This window comes from Uranotaenia lowii, chromosome 2, assembly GCF_029784155.1.
Source record: "Uranotaenia lowii strain MFRU-FL chromosome 2, ASM2978415v1, whole genome shotgun sequence".
NCBI lineage: Eukaryota > Metazoa > Arthropoda > Insecta > Diptera > Culicidae > Uranotaenia > Uranotaenia lowii.
In genome coordinates, this window is record NC_073692.1 from 116,127,908 (window position 1) to 116,145,648 (window position 17,741).

General features: G+C 35.4%; 2 protein-coding genes across 2 annotated transcripts in view; one reads left to right on the plus strand and one right to left on the minus strand.

Annotated features, from left to right (window-relative positions):
• Nucleotides 1-17,741, plus strand: part of LOC129749948 (angiotensin-converting enzyme) — a 405,427-nt gene that overhangs the window by 258,499 nt on the left and 129,187 nt on the right. The gene's annotated exons all lie outside the window — the stretch shown is intronic.
• Nucleotides 548-10,269, minus strand: LOC129749949 (uncharacterized). The gene is made up of 3 exons (XM_055745103.1): nucleotides 10,141-10,269; nucleotides 9,083-9,961; nucleotides 548-1,663 (listed from the first exon to the last, which is right to left on the minus strand). The coding sequence occupies exons 1-3, from the start codon at nucleotides 10,177-10,179 to the stop codon at nucleotides 1,415-1,417; spliced, it is 1,167 nt and encodes a 388-aa protein (XP_055601078.1). The 5' UTR covers nucleotides 10,180-10,269; the 3' UTR covers nucleotides 548-1,414.

Consider the following 17,741-nt stretch of genomic DNA (forward strand, 5'->3'; position numbering starts at 1 on the left):
CCAAAGTCAAACAGAATAAGACATGCAAATTTGCTTCCATAAGAAACTTACCTAAACCTTTCAACCCACTTGTAAAACATTATGACGGATGATTGCCAGTCGCATGACCCGAAGCAACTTCTGAGCTTCAAATGATAACTTGATGCAACATGTGTCATTTGCCATTTGCCATCTCCACCCAGTCATGCGGCAGTGGCTTCACCCTTCCGATCCGATGCGATCAGACGGTGGGGTGGAATTATGCGATTCACTCAGCAGAAATCAAAAGTCCGGAACAAACGAAGGAAACCGCTACCTACCTTGTATCGCGATCATCGCAAAACCTGATGCAAACAACAAACCAAACCTCGGCATGGCTGATGACAAATGACAAAGTGGGAACTGTCAAATTAGACTGCTTTATGATCGCGACTTGCGACAAACGCATGGTGGTTTGGTGTGGTGGTTTTGTTTGGCACAATTCGTCTGGCCTACTCAAATTCAAGGGCGGAATTATCAAACCAGAGGAAAAATCCTTGGAAGGCAACTCGAAGGGGTTTTGTTTCGTTATAAAACTGATTCGTCTTTATTTTTGTTTTTTTTTTACTTGTGTTCCTCTTATTTACATATAAAATACAATAATAGATTCGCGCAACGTTTGCTTGCAAACGCAGTTCGCACGCCTCATCTTCGCGCCTCTGGTTTCGCACTTTTTGCTAATACCAGCAAACAAAAAAAAAAACGTAAAAAAAATATAAATCACATTTTGGTTGTACACGCTAAGAATAACTTACGAGAAGTTAGAGCGATTGGTTGAGTAACGCGATTAAGTTTTCGTATGTGTGTGGCGGGAAGTGGGACGTTTTGGAAAATCAAAAGTCTGCGCAGGACAAAATACATTATTTCAAGGGTAGACGGATTGGCCTAAACGGGTACAACATTCGATTACGCAAGCGTGGGTGGGTGGGTGATACTATTTGGTTAAGTCGCATGTCCGGTTGATGAAGACGTTGGTGGTGCTGCTGCCACAAATTGTTGCCACCACGAGGGGCTCTCAGACGATGGCGACGCCATGGTGGACCTTGGCGCCGTAAATCGCTAAACAAACGGAATCGCGGTAGCTATTCAGAGAAATGTAACCATTATCGCATCGGAAGGAAGATACAGAACAAAAGAGCGCGTTAATTTACGAAAACAGAAAAGTTAAATGGTAACAAATTAGGTGAGTTCGTTGTTCGATTGTGGTTGTGATCTATGGTGCAGATATCTGGGTATTTGTTTGTTTTCTTGCAAAAGATAATATCTCCTTGGTTAACGTTAACGTCGCCGCTCGAATTCGATCGGTTTTGTTATCTGGAGTCCGATTTGTTCCCATGTTTTTGGCTACTGGCAGGTTCATTCCAATAAATATAAACTTGGTTTGTGATTGGTAACCCTAATGGTGGTAACTGTAGTCGTGGCCATAGCCGCTGAAGCTGGTGTAGCTCGTATCGTAATGGTGAGCCGGCTCATGATGGTGGTGATGCGAGTGCGAGTGCACAGGAACCGCAACCGGAACCTTGACCGGGACCGGAACTGGCACGGGTTTTTCCACCGGAATGTGCTTTTCGACCGTTACTGGGTAAGGACGATCGATCGGGACCTTCACTGGGACTGGGACTGGCCGTTCAACGGTGTATGGGACCTGACAAAAAACGGGGAAAAATCGATCCGAATTGAGCATTCAGTATTCAAGTCAAGCGATCCAATTACCATGAGTCTCCTTGGTGATGATTAGAATGATGATGCGTTTACTCTTAGAAGGTATGAGATGAGACTTTTCGTCCAACCGTTTCTGCCCCTTATGTATGAAATGTATTGATGATGACGGTTAACAAAATTAATGGTTTAATAAAAAGTATCCGATGAGTTATCTTTTCAAATTGTTTAGTAAAATCCACGCTTTTCTTTGAGTTTTTTTAGTGGTTACTTATTTTGTTCAAATTCTTATATGATGGTTTCTCTAACTAAACAAATCACGTTGTGGATGAAATTTTGTACATGAACACTTCTACAGAAACCAAATTTTGTACTCCAAATATTTATCTGCACATCAAAAGGAAAAAATTGACGTGATCGATCAAGTGCAAGAGTACCATTTCATTTCGTAATGTACAAAGATTTGTTCAAATTCGGAAACTATGAAAGGTACATTATTAAATAAGAAAATTTATATTAGCATATCTGATTTCAGAAAATTCTCCACTATATCAGATCTTTTGTACAATTTCTTGATTGTGGCAGAAGAAATGGAAGTAAAGGATATTCTTTTATTATCAGTAATAAAGTTAATTTGTAGGGGAGATAAAGGCAAAACCAGCTCCCATGGCGAAATCCGTACGTTTGTTTTCTACTAAATGACGTATTTCTAAAATAAATACACCTTGTGCGTTTCCTACAGTCTCTATTAAAAAAATAAAGGGTTTAACTGTTCTTTGAAAACACGGAATTATATTTAAAAAAAAACTAGGTTCTGAAGTGCGAAATCATTTCAACTCTCGAGCCTTTAAAAATTAGAATTGACCAATTTATTCTTAGATCTGCCATCTGGAACATGTTTTTCACATTGGTTTTAAGAAATTTCTTTCTTTGAAGTGTTGATATTTCACTTTGATCAGTAAAACCGTGGCCTATAGAATAGCGTTCAAGTCTTCTAAGTCAATGTACATGAGATCGAATCTCGTTCACGGCATACATACTTAGTACTCTTTCTGAGGGATTGTGGTTTTAGCATTAATCAGATGTAAAATATTCTTGAAACATGAACGCTTTAGTGTTAAGGAAATATTTTCAAAGAAACATGAAGTGTCACTGAGATTCTACAGATGTGCGTTCGTACTTCAACTTACTGGCTGAGCTGAAATCAGCGCCAGGTGGGGCAAATTGAGCAGTGGTCGCATAGTGTAAAAACAAATTCGTCTCGGAGACTGGTCATTTCGTTTGTTCATGTTTCAGTTCTTGTGATAAGTGATGGCGCCAACAAAATGAGACATCAGACAGAAATGATGAAAAATGACACTTTGCCTTTGACGAGTTACACCATCCACTAAACAAAACACCAGAAAAATTGTGTTTGTGTATAGGTAAAAATATGTGTATATGTAAACAGAGGCGTGAATTACGTGTAAACATGTAAGTGTTTACCTTCTACAGTCCTGTGGCAAACAGGTAGTGTTTGTGAGTTAATGCTGAGTGTTTCACTAACACTTTCTTAATTTGGAAAATCAGCCTCAATAATGACCGTATTGACTAAAATGTGTTATGTTTTTTTTTATAAAGTTTTTGAGGTTATTTCCCTGTCTCTGCCGAACACGCTCAGCGCGTGAGAAATGTCAAAAAAATTCCTATACCTAAGTGTTTTTTGGTTTTGCAACTGTGGACATCGTAGAGTTTATTTACCAACAAAGCCCTCAGTTCAAACAAATTTACCGATGTTTACAAACAATCTCACTGAACCTCACCGCGCTCCCCTCACTTACTTACTGACAAAGTTAGAGAACCTTGTGTTCTAACAACCTTGCTCTATACCAAGACGCCTCTAGTATGGTGGTCTCAGATCGGCAAAAAGTAGACGAGGGTTGGATGCGGTGGAGGGGGTGAAACGCAGCCAAAATTTTGATAGCTGGCTGGGATGCCAGGTGTCTTGATTCGTTTGTATGCCACGGACTTTTGCCAATAGTCGAAAAATTTCTTTTTTTTTTGTTTCGATTATAGTCGTTTTACCCATCATTATGGCATTCGCGACTTTATCAACGTTGCAGTTGGCGGATCGTTATTGAAAAACTTATCCGGTACAATTGTGTTCGATGTTTACTCTTGGGCTCGAATTCGCGGACATCTGCTCAGGATACAACAGACTTGCCAACTGAATTATGGCCAACTGAACAAGCCACTCGAAAAATTTCTCAGATTAAGATTTTGCCCTGATTTTTGCAAATATATTCCATTGAAGTGGAACAAATTCTTCCGGCTGAGTTTCGACCAGTTTATTTAAGCAGTGTCAGCTTGGCCGGTAGCGATGAGAAACATAAATTTTCCTTTACTTATAACCAATTCATGCTTATTCAACATTATTTTCTTCCATGAGCTGTTTGGTAAATGCCTGTTTGGTAGCACTAGAAAGTCATCGAATGGGATGGAAACCTAAAAAGCAAAAATAGTTTATGTCTACTATCTTTGTAAAACGGCATGGGCATGGATTTCAGCGTCCGAGAAGCACCCCGTTTATGAATCCGGCAGATGGAATAAAATAAAGCACAACTACGGGATAAACAGCGGAACAGTAGCGGCACCAAACGAAAGTCACTGGGTTGGGCGGAAATACAGCCAGCAGGCTTAGCTATGTTTGGGAACAAACTCAGCAGTGTTTGTGAAAAATTGTTGTGTTTGCTGCAGGTTTAAATTTCGTGTTTTACAACATCAAGCTAAAAATTTAGCTCCACCGGTAGCTTCAAAATAGAACCCACGGCCGGGAGCTATAAAGTGCTACTGCAACATCTGGAAAGTTTTTTCGGAACATCCGAAAAGTGCAGAGTATTTAGTAATTTAATTTAAAAAAAAGTGTTTCGAGTAAAATGATGTCATTAAATTCCGAAATCATTGTTTTTTCGGGAAATCCAATTCAAATAAAATCAATTAAACTAAAACTGAAAATGGTTTTAAATCTTTTATATTTGGCTTGTGCTTAGACATACATAGACTTTGTTCCAAATTCGTCTTATTTTTATCAGGACCACCTTGCATCCGTGGACCAATTTTTTCATAAATACTTCAGCCAACTGTCCAAACTTTTTTCAACATGGCTGAATCTAGGTCAGGCAAATGAAAATTCACTGCAGCATTTTTGCAGTAATTTTTAATTTTCGACAGAAAAATAAGCACTTTTTGAAACGATTTGTAATCGTTTATGATAAAAATTCGTGCCGGAACCAAACAAATTCAACAGAGCTATTGTTTTATAGATGAGACATGTTCAGTTTGGCGATACTTGTAAACTTCTCGAATGCAAAACTCTCTTAAAGACTTAAAAAAGTTTTAAGAATGATTATTCTAATGAAACAAAATTTGGTACCTGCTCACTGGTCGGTGATTCAATCAGATCAATTTGACATTTGAGCGCTTTTTTTGTTTTTTTTTTTCATCTGTTTTCCACCCCTGGGGCTGAACGTGCGATATGACATTTGAGACCACCATACTAGAGGCATCATTTTCTAAACTACTCGTTTTTTAATTTATTTATAACTAAGATTTTTAGAAGCACAAGGTTTCACAGTAAGGAGACGCGAAGTGTGCGGAGCGCTCAATGAGTTTGTTTATAAATATAAGAATATTTGCACAGCTGTTCTGTGGTTTGTTGGTAAATAAACTCCAAACTACAGTTGCAAAACCAAAATGGCCAAAACGGCTGAATCGAGAATTTGACATACGGTAAAACCTGTTATATTTACACCTTGTTTATAACAGCAAATGTCCATCAGTGAGATGAAAAGATAGGTGATGGAGAAGATAACCACGGCAGTAGTGGATTTCAGGAATAACTCGACAAGTTACAAACTTTATTATGTTCTATAATTTCACACGGCAAAGCAAATGACCAAACCAATGAGAAACGAAGTACAATTACTTACTTGAAAAATATTTAATTTTGCAGTGCCAAGGAAATAATTACAAAAATCATCAATTTTGAATTCACACTCTGACTTGTGAATGTTCAGAAAGTATGTCAAATTTTTATTTATCATATTTTTGTAAAGTATAGCAGCGCTTATGTTATAACATCACTAGAACCGGTATGAAATTGCCTTTCTGGTGATTATAAATTTATTAGCGTGAATATACTCAAAATTCAGTGAAAAGTTGAATTCATATCTTAGAAAATCTGAGAAGTTGCAAATTGGCAAAAAATTCGAAAAACAGCTTCGTTTGAAAATTCGTCAAAAGTTCTGTGTTTCGTATTTTGACAATCTTAAAAATGCTAAACTGTTTCAAATTACGTCAACTTTCCAATCCACTTTTAAAAATTTATCTGGTGTGAAAAAAACAATTTTAACGGTTCATTGATTGGAAGTACCACCTTTCACATTTTTTGTAGTTATGATTACGATAAAAAATTTTTTTTGTAGTAGCTGATCTTCAATCTTTTTTTCCGAAGCATGTTTTTTCGAATTTTTTTAGACTTTAAATAACAGCGAACTGAAGTGTTGTAGCTGAACATTGATTGAAAACATATTAGAGCTGCATTACGGGGTTTCCAAGACTATCAACTTTATATAAATTGATTGAGAAACAAGAGAGATACCTATATTGGTTAAGAAGTGTTGAATTGACAATCCAGGAACTTTACCGGGCAAAAATTTCTGGGACGGATGAAGTTTGATGACCTCGAAAAATCTTAGCAGGGAAACACATAAATCCAGCATGATATATCTCAGAATTCACTAGGTCTTTGATAAGACCACAGTTTTGTGTTTTAATTTGCACAACAAGGTTTCATAACTATATTCAAAACATTTGGGTTAAGTTTTTTTTAGAAAAAACATTCTTGCGACATGCGAAATAATAAAAATTCTAGAACCATTTCTCAACCTCTATCTGAAGTAAATTTCCGATTTTAAGAATTTTATCTTCATTTTTTTTGATAGAACGAAAAGTACAACTTTCCGAAAAAAAACATAAATAAAGGACAAAACGAAAACATTGAAGCCCAATTTCTCGAAATGGCTTTGGCTATGAGGGCCTCTGAAAAATTTCTACTGATTTATGTATAATGGAACACTTATCTGTCCCAAAGTTTAACTGTAGGTAAGTAATACCTTTCATATTAATTTTTAAAAACCTATAAGTTGAAAGAAATTGTGAAAATCATATAAAACGTAATAGAAATAGAAAGTTTCCATGATTTTTAATGGTTCTAAAAATCTATGAGGGATAATATAAATCTTCCAATAGCAAAAGTTTTTCCCTGGCTTTACAATGGTTATTAAAAAAATATTTAATTTTCGAACTCAATAATTTGTATGAAAGGGACAGTGTGGTACTTAGAAATACGGTTTGTTTGTTGCTGAATTATTGACATAGAGAACCAGAATTCGGGCTGGAGCCCCAACCGTGTGTGAAAATGCCAACCGTGATTTCAAAACACTAGATTTCACTACCGGTACTTTTTTCCATTTTATTTCTACACGCTTAGAAAATAGTACCTTCAACGAATAAAATATGCACTCAAAGCTAAATGTATTTTCAGTCACCCAATCGAGTATGGAAATAATTGTTTTAAGGCCAATTTTAGCGGTTTCAAAATGCCAAAAAATTTGAATTATTACACACGGATTCGACGCATGATTGTTTGGGTCCCGTTTTCTGGTTCGCTACGTTATAGAGACGATAGTTTAAGCTACAAGTAGATGAAGACTTAAAAAAAGTCTATATCGATTAGCTATAAATTTTTTTTATTCAAATGAACTAGAAATAACTTTGAACCCGTGCATTTTTCTTAAGTTTAATAGATTGTCATCCAGATACACAAAAATAAATGATTTGGGTCGAATTGTTTGAAGATCGCCATTGCAGTTATGTACTCCTAACCCGCTGTGAAAGAGTTCCTGGAAAAAGGAGAACACTCTAGGTATAAGCGAGAAAACTGTTTCAGTCCCTTGAATCTGAACTCTAGCTTGTATCTAACAAGTTCGACCGCATTTGCAAAATCGAACACAAAATTAATTGTTTTTCAACAGTTTTCACTTAGTTGAATAACTTTCAGGTTTGACAAATTTGTTCTTTAACTGTGTAGCAAAAGTATTTGTGAAATTTTAATTACATTTAGCGCTGCTCTGTTTTTTATAGCAACTATCTTTTTCTATTAAGACTTGCTTTCCCATGATGAAGCATCTGATTGAATTAAATTTTATATGAGATATTTTATAAATGGTTGAATCAATTTAAGGTGTTAGAATCTAGGTTTTGAGAAATTTTTAAATTAAATCTACCCTTATGTTCATTTTTTTTCTAATAAAAGACACTTTACCACCTTTGTGGCGTTCGTGTCTTCTTATGTTCATATAATTTGGACTATTTTCATCGTGAATCACTTAGCTTGTATAATAGTTTTTTCTTTCGGTCAATATATATTATCTGAATTCCGAAATAACTTTGAAAAAAAAATGGGTGATAGAAACAAACGAAACGACCACCAACCATTCTTCTTCGTCGAACCATGGGATGGGACAGTTATCAAAATTATTGAACCATTTTGGTCACTTTCAGTGTTTTCGTACACTTCAGAAAGGACACAGCTTTCAGCATCAACTAATGAGATAAGTTGCTTTAACAGTCAATATAATTTCCATGATTTATTTTGATTTCTTGCAGAAATAAAATTTGCTGTTCAAGGCTTTTCCAGTGTGATCTGCATTACAAGTAAAATAAACAGAAATCAATTCTGACCATAGTCAAGCTTATGAAACAACGTTTCCACAAATAAATTTATAGCTGGCGAGTGTGGGTATTTTTTTTTGGCATCGCATAGAAAAACAAACTCAAAACACTGCTGGTGCCTAACAAACTTAAACAGTTTGAATTCATCAAATTCTGATTCAAAAAATTCATATAAAACTTCAAAAATACTTTTTCTGTTTTCTAGGAAATTTGCTTGATAAAAACAATGAAAAAACAAAGACGTGTAAGGTCATAAATCACCTTAAAATTTTTAACATAAATACAATGCCGCTTCAAATCAACCTCATCTCCATGCTTCACGAAAAAAAATGACCAGGCAAGATACTCTCTCCTGAACATAAATAATATCATTTTATAACTCGTATTCGTCGTTTCTGCTTGAAGAATAAATGTTCTAAAAACTATATAGAAAATAAACAAATTTATAATCGTTGCCATAGTGTATCTGAAATTCAATTTTTATCAATGCTTAAATGAAAAGTTAATATCTTCCAAAAATGTCATAAAACGAAAAGATGGAAGCTTTTCTATGAGGGAATATGAACGAAATGTCTGAAAAATGCTAGTTTATCGAATAGACGGCGGAGCAAACGGTGAACTGTTAACTTACATGCTTTTCGACGTAGTAGGGCTGAGGTACCGGAACCTTAACGGGGTATGGGACCGGTTTCTCTACCGGAACCGGATAGGGACGGTCAACCGGAACCTTAACATGAACCGGGTATGGCTTCTCGACGGTATACGGGACGGGTTTCTCGACTGGGACCGGGTATGGAGCAGGGACATGGACTGGGTAGGGACGATCAACCGGAACCTTAACCTCAACTGGGACCTTCTTCTCGACGGTGTACGGCACTGGGACGGGGACTTCAACCTTAACCGGAACTGGGACGTGCTTGGTAACTTCATATGGCTGCGGAACTGGAACCTTCACTGGGTAAGGGACGTGCTTGGTGACTTCGTATGGCTGTGGCACGAGGACCTTGACGGGGTATGGCCGATCAACGGGAACGTGGACTGGGTAGGGCACTTTTTTCTCCACTGTGTATGGAGCTGGCACATGTACGGGGACCTTAACGTATTCCTTTACTGGCACTGGCACGTGTTTGATAACTTCGTATGGCTGAGGAATTGGAACCTTCACTGGAACAGGAATGTGCTTCTCGACAGTGTAAGGAATGTGCTTTTCAACCGTGTATGGCACTGGCACTCCCTTGACCAGGGTCACTGTTTTCGTGACATCAGTGTGTCCTCCTAGCAGGAAACCGTGGCTTCCATGGCCGTAGCTGTGAGCGCCCGAATGGTATGCTCCTCCGAAATGACCACCGCCGATATATCCAACATCCAATCCGTTGATTCCGTAGCCATACCCCAAATTCAAGAGCCCACGTTTGTCTAACTTCTTCTCCAAAGGCACTGCATTGCTTTCAGGTTTCTTTTGATCTGATTCAGCGTTAGCTGAAACCAACAAAAGTGCTGACAGACAGATCTGCGGGAATATTTGAGGAGAAAAACACTTTTAGTAACATCACATTTTCGATCAATTAACACTAATTCAGAGTCCATAAATATTCTTTTCCACCCCGCACACAATAAAATTTAGAGTCCATTCATTGCATAACACTTCATCTAGAACACTTGCTTTTCTTAGTAAAAAATTCTACTCACAAATAACTTCATTGCGATCCCACTTATAATTGTTCGCATCGATCCCAGACAATCAACTGGATGCTGATTTGTACTAACTTGCCGCTTTTATACTAGTAAAATAGTATACAAAATATACTTTCGATCCATTCTGGGGTGGTAGCATGGCAAGTGCACGCGCTTTGGATCGGAAAAAATTTGCGCGCCTCGTGGATGGCTCTCAGTGTTGAGCATATTATGCTCACTGCTCGCTCCGATCATCAAAACTTCTCACCGGTAGGTAAATGCAAACTCTCGGATTTCCTTTTACCATTGAATTACGCGTAATTCTGCGATCCATTACAGTACCCTATTCGGAAAACTCTCAACCACCCAACCATGCTGCCGTTCGGGTTAATCTCGATTCTCTTTCAGCGCAACCGGTTTGACGAGAGAGATCGGAGAAAAACGCAACAAATCTCCAAGAATCTTAGCCGAACCGAGACGAATGGAAAACTCTTTTCAACAGCAGCAGAATGAAACCTTACCTTACCCTAACATCAACGAGAGTTGGAGCAAAGAAGATAAAGCCAAAGGTGGACACCCCGGATCGGAGCCGCCATCGCCAGCCGTCCGGTTTCGCGAGATTCTACGACGATTTCATCGTCATCGTCGTGGGTCGGAGTAGGTGCTGTTGACTAAGCCACTTAGCTCAGTAGCCACGCCGCGTGGGAGTTTTGGCTAGAGAAAAATCGACACCCCAAGCTCCCACAGGGGCTCACCGCAAGAAGTTTCGCGCGCACTTCGGTTGAAGTATGGTGGAGCCCTCTGGAGTCTCTGAAATCGAGGAGGGAAGGTTGGAAACAATTTTGCACACCATATACCATTCTTGTTATAGTAAGATGTGCACTTTTGTTTGTTTATTTGTTTGCATGTCGAGTGTTAAGAAGGGTGCTGCAAATTGTGGGGGTGCCCATGGATGGCGGAAAGTGTTACACTATTATGCAGCTGATGTTTTTGTTTTGTGGTTCCTCGGCCGCAGATGCTGGAAGGCTGAGGATGGAGGCGTACGGATAGGTAGGTTCATTTTGCAATCTGTTCTACTCTGCTTCGAGTTGGGTTTTCGGGGGTTCGGAGAGGTTGATAAGTATACCGGGTGTACACCTTTTCGGAGCCTTGATCTCGTTTTTCCAGTAGACTCTGTGAATTGCAGTCGACAAGAAGTGGTTGAACTTTTTCATCCACCTTGCTATTCTTTTCCGTGTAAACAAATAGGTACCGAGTTCACATTTGAATAAATTCCGTGGTTCAAATGACATGATTTCTTTCAAATTCAAATTGAAACCTAAATAGAAAATTTAAACGATTTATTAGGAAACAACAATTACTGTTAGGAAGAAAGTGTTTTTTTTTAAATGTAAACTGATACGAACAAATTTTATTTACCAAACGCAAAATTGATCTCTGCAATATTACAAAAATTCAAAAGTTTAAAAATAAAGTCATTAACGTACAAAAAATTCAATTATTGTCAAATGACCGAAATAATAAATATCAAACAAGGAATGAACTTATGAAACTTTCTGAGCACGGATCATCGGTTTTACTTCAAGAGTTTCCTGGTATAAAGTGAGAAACCAATTATTCAACCAATTTAAAAAAGTAAATAATTAAATTTTAAAAAAAATTTAAGCTCTTAAACTTTCCTAGTATAGCAGAGATTAATTTCGCATTTTGTAAAAAAAAGTTTTTCGAATCAGTTTATGAAACCATAATGTTTAAAAAAAATATATTTAATTGTTTTCAAGATAACATTTTTATTAACTCTAGTATTGTTTTTTCTGGTTTATCTCGTTGTTCTGAAGCGCATTTTATAAGATAGAATAGTCTTCTGTGTTAAAATACTGATAAGGCACACAAAGAATCAACATTTTTTATTTTTTCGTGGTGAATAAAACAGATTAAGATTAGTTTGAGGGTGCTGATTCCAGATTTGCAATTCCAGATTTTTTCTAGCAGATCTTGTTTTCAAAATAACTTCAGAAAATGTGTAAAGATTCATTCAATCTATTTGTGCCCTTTTTTGGAAAACTATAGAAGATTACAAATAATTGTAATTTAAAGGTTTAAATTCAATGATCAACTTTTCCGAATACCACACTTCGGAGAAAATATAGTTATAGAGATTTCTTATTGTTTATTTTTCCCAACTTAGCAAAATACAGCAATTTAGACGAAATTTTCAAGAAATATTAACTCAAATTGAATCTTAGATATTTCGTAAACCATAAGTCCAATCGTTTTGCAGTCTTCAACAAAATTCTTAACTGAATATAAATCTTTAATATAAAAAAACTCAAAAACATTTTTCAGAGAAGTGGTGGAACAGTTTTGTTTTTATAATCACACATTTCTGTTAGATATATACAGCTTTTCATGATTGTTTTTCAAAACATGCTCAATAAATTTCGTTATGGAGGCGTTCGTTGTTTTTTGTTTGATTTGCCAAATAAAGTGAATAAATCCGGGCGAAATCCGAACATTTTTCAATGAAATCTGGGCATCCGGGCCGGGCCGGACAGTTTTCAAATTATGTATCTTATATCCGGGCAAACCCGGATAAAACCGGGCCATCAGGCAACCTTATGCTAAACCATTTGCAAATTTAACATTACAAAACATTGAATGATGAAAATTGAAAAATAAATAATATTTTATGACATAGTTGAGCTTTTATCGAATTAAGATGACACTTTTGTAGTTGCTCTACAGAGTATCTGTCTATGGTACTATCCGAATATTAAGAATATTATGATAAAATTTCCAACGGTAAAATAAAAAAACGGACCTTTTATTTGTCAGGTTCTCACTTCGTTTCGAGTCACTTGTTTTAAAAACATAAAATAAATATCGACACATCATTATAAATAAAATCCGAAAAAATTTCCAAAATTCTACTCTTTTTTAGATGAAAAAGTAGGTTGCAATAGAAAACATTTCCCTACGCTACACAGTGGTCCAATTCTCAAAATAGCTGGATAAAAGTCTGTTTTCAACCATTTTTACTCTGAAATCTTTCAAAATTCTTCAAGAATCATAATTTCACAAAAAATAACATATTATATTCATATTTTCTTTTAAAATTCTTTTTTTATTGTAAGAATTCGAAAAAATCAATTTATTTTAATATATCAGTAAGTAAATTCTTGTAATAAAATTCTCCAAAAGATTGCTGCAAAATCTATCAAATCCTAGAAAGGTTAAATGAATCTAAAATTATCTCAAACTTACAATACATATGAAATTAAATCAATACAGAAAACGCTCTAGTACCGATCACTTTTTTAATTTTTCATTAATTAACGAGTCAAAATAGAAATTTTATGATAGATGAGAATTGTTCAACAATTTTGCCCCTACTGATCAAAATTTTGAAACTAAGGTTTGTAGGCTTTTTTTCTTGAATGATTATTTATTATATCAATGGTTGTTTTAACACAAAACACTTAATTTACATTTTAAATAAGAAGTACAAACTTTTTGCTTCATATTTTCTAATTTTTCTAATTAAACTTTTAATATTTATTTTTAAATTTATTTCATATTTCATATTTTTAAAATAATACCATGAAAGTTTCTTAGCTTAGCTTAGCTTGTTTGACTACTCATATCCACCTTTAATCATTGAACTCGAAATGCTTAATTTACAGGTTTTTGTTTTTAAATCGTTTTAGAGGAATGAAGTATTTTTTACATTTGATTTCAAACTATACATTTCGAATTCCATGATCGCTGGCCTGGCTAAGCAGAACAAGTTCCACGTCGCCAATGGCTGCTACTCCGTGATTAATCGAGGCCATCAATTTTGCACAAAGTCCAAAAGAATGGTGCTTGGGATTAGCAGCCATTCTCATTGTACAAAACTGATGCTCTCCCTTTTTTATATGATTTATCTGATTAATAACGGCGCCGGCCACGTCCTAGTAGTCAATGGAGAAAAGGGAAGGATTGTTAGTTAGATACTCTTTAAGTTCAACTAGCAACCTCTCACTTCTGCATACTCCAAAATTTTTTTTTTTTGAAATAGTCAGAACCAGAGATAAGCTTATATCATCAACTACGAAAACCGTCTATACGTCTGCGAATCCATATTCAAGTAAAACACGTAAGATAACATTTAACATATAAAAACACAAAATGTTAACAAATGTGGAACATGTTAACATTACAAAACTCTGAATGATGGAAAAAGATTTAAAAAAAAATTGAAAAATAAACAATATTGTATGACTTAGTTGAGGTTTTATCGAATATAGTTGACATTTTTGTAGTTGCTCTACAGAGTATCTATTTATGATAAAATTTCCAACGGTAAAGTTAAAAGTAATGGTTGTGTTTTGAATGTGTTATTTTTTTCTGTGGCAGTCTTTATATGAATCATCAATTGAAACTTTAAACTTAATAAATCTTCAAACAAATTTAGACAGATTTGTTTAGTCTTAAATAAGGCCGTATAAATGAGTGAAAGGGGGTGTGGAAAATTAAATTTGAACCTTACTTCAATCACACTTGCTTTAAGTTCAGTAAAACTAGGAAAAAGAATGAATATTGGAATTGAAATGCTGAATATATCAAGAAAGGGGGCTAATTTTTCGATTAGTTTCACTGTTATATAAGTTAAGGGCCCCCTAGGGTATAGGTCGGCAACCTGAGGCTTTTTAGATAAAAGCTGCGGCTCTATAGATCACTGTGCAAATATTAAATATATTTTTGTATAAAATATTTACAAATCCATGCTAAGCTGATATTTAACTCTTGTGACCTGGCATACAGAACTTCATAGGTCCAGTAGAAAATTTAAATTTACATCCGCTCTAGCAACAAGCGGAAAGGAAAAAATGGCAAAATTGCTTTTTTGCGGTATTCTAAAATTATCCAATTTTGAGACTTCTCACGTTGAAACTTCCCGATTGGAACATTCAGAATAAGTTGATTTAATTTCAGAATAAATGAATAAGAAGGAACGAACTCACCCATTGTTGAAGCCTGAAGTATGTTTCCTCTTTCAGCGGATCATTCCACGATGTCAACTGCTGGAGGTGGATGAAATCAACGGGAGGGGAGGGGGGGGGCACATGCAATTAAACCTGCATTTATTGATCTCTATACTTAATCCACTAATCCAAAATAAAATTCACAATATCACAATGACAAACTATTTAAACTTCAAAAAATTAATTTTCACCGCGACAGAGCAAAAAAACGTGTGATACCCACAAGCCATCGCCTACTTCTCCTTGCCTTCGCAATGAAATTGATATAAAATCAAACCATGTTAAAGAGTTGACCATCCATTAAGTACATCGAATCCAGAAGAGATTCGATGTACCTTATGGTATTCAGAAACAAATTTAAAAGAAATATTCAAGGAAGAGACAACTTTAATGGATTTGAAGTTATTTTCGTAAAACCAATGTTCATTAATAATTTATATATGAAACAAATACATATACAAAAGATATACACACATGCGCAGGCATCTTTTTGCCTAGACTTTGGAGTTTGTTTTTTATGTTGAAATCGTTGAAATTTATTTCGAGAACAATTTTATTATAACAGTTGTCTAAATTTCTGAACCTCAAACCGTGCGGGCTAAATGCGCTTATTAATGTTTTGGGCAAAATTTACGTTTTTTTGGTAATATATTTCCTTAAAATTTCATTGAAAATGCTTGGAACTGATAACTTTCATAGAACAAAGCTGAACTTTATATGTCTTTTATAATTACATTAAGCAAAACAAAAGTAAGGGTTGCCATATTATAAAGGCAGTTCATCCATAAGAAAAACTTTATCAAATATGTTTTGAGATCTTCAATGCTCTCTCAATATATCAATATGAGCTAAGAATCGAAGTTTCAATGATAAAAATTATATATTCATTTTATTTAAGCTTTTATAGAGGCATTTTCCAACATGATCGGGACATACATAAACAGTCTCTTATTCCGCTCTGAAATTAATATGAAACCTTTAGTAATTTGTTACTTTTCAAGTAAATTTGATTAAAAAACAAAAACCACCCAAGTTTTTGTTTTGAGTTTCTTTACGTATAATTTTTAAAAGTCGAAATATTACATAAAAAGGTAACCAAACCCTGTGTGAATTTTTGAATTTTTTTTGAGTTGGTAAATCCATAAAAGTGTTCTTGCCCCTCAAAATGCATTGATAAGATATGTTGTTTTGCCAACCATTTCGCCAAACGGCCGTAGGCGCATTTTAAAACACTTTCCTCTAGTTGATTAATTCTTCCGCAATTTTTACACGTGATGGATTACCAAGGCAATATATTAAACTTCTTACCTACATTATTTCTTTGTATGTTAAAATATTATGTGTTCTCTGGGACAGCACTTGAGAAAAAAATGTTTCATTGGGGTCCCCTATGAAAAATTGCCCCCCTCCCCCTCCCGATGTCTTAATCAGGCCCTGGTCTCTGGCTTTTCCGGCAGTTTCTTACACGAATTCGAAATAAATTCCTAAAATTTAAATCCGAACCGAATACTCAACACCACTCTGATTTTTTTTACTTTACCGTGATATATTTTTCAATAAAGTTAGAATTATCACCCTGAAACAAAGTTGTGAGATATTGAGCTCCAGCCAAAATAAAACTCTTTTTTTTTTCATCCTTACTTCGTAGATTTGCTGAAGTCCCAGTTTTGAATATATATAAGTAAGGAATGAATTCGAAGAAAAACGCACATTTTGTTCGTGAATAACTTTTAAATACATGAATGTAAATTGATGAAATTTTCAGCGAAGTTATCTGTTTATGTAATGTTTATATGTGGGAATTTTTGTAATGTTCTGTCAAGTGGTTTTTGAGATAGCGTCCCATGAAGAAACTTTTCGACTTTAATATTTGGGCATCACGTGCGCCATCCATAATGCATAGTTTAAACCTTCCTTTTTTCAAATCCAGGCTAGTTTTGATTTCGTTTTCTGTTTCCTGAAGTTTGACCTAAAAAATAGTTCAAAATTTTGAGTTTTGTCGAAGTTATAACAAATTAAGCCGATTGTCCGCCTTCGGCACAAAAATTACATATTTGACTTTTTATCATTCCACCACAATTATTGCGTAATGACACGATTCCAGATCCAATTAAGACACAGTATAAACTTTGTGGGAGCTATTGAAGTGCTTTGCAAAAAAATTGATAGCATTTTGAGACAGTCTTATTTGTACCAATGTTTTGTATATTTGTATGTGTCAATCGTAGTGAAACACTGAGTGATTTGCTATTTCCACAGATCGTTAGCGTCATCAAGTACTAGACATTAAATTTCTCAATTTTTCTCTTTGTTTATCTCCGGGAAATACAGGCGAGACTTTCCAATGGAAAGTTTTTGGTTGGAAACCTGCCAGATGACTGCAAAAGAGTTCTTTTTGCTGCACATTACGAAATTTTTCAAAATATTTCCTCACTAGCTGTCCAAATATCATGCACACGATTTGACCACCGTATTTTGTTTATTTTACCGGTCGCGGTGGGCGGCTGTTTACCTTGTAGAAATGAAGTCTGGCGTGTTTATCACTCAGCTAGACGAACCAGTCCGAAAAAAAATATCTTTTTTAATCAC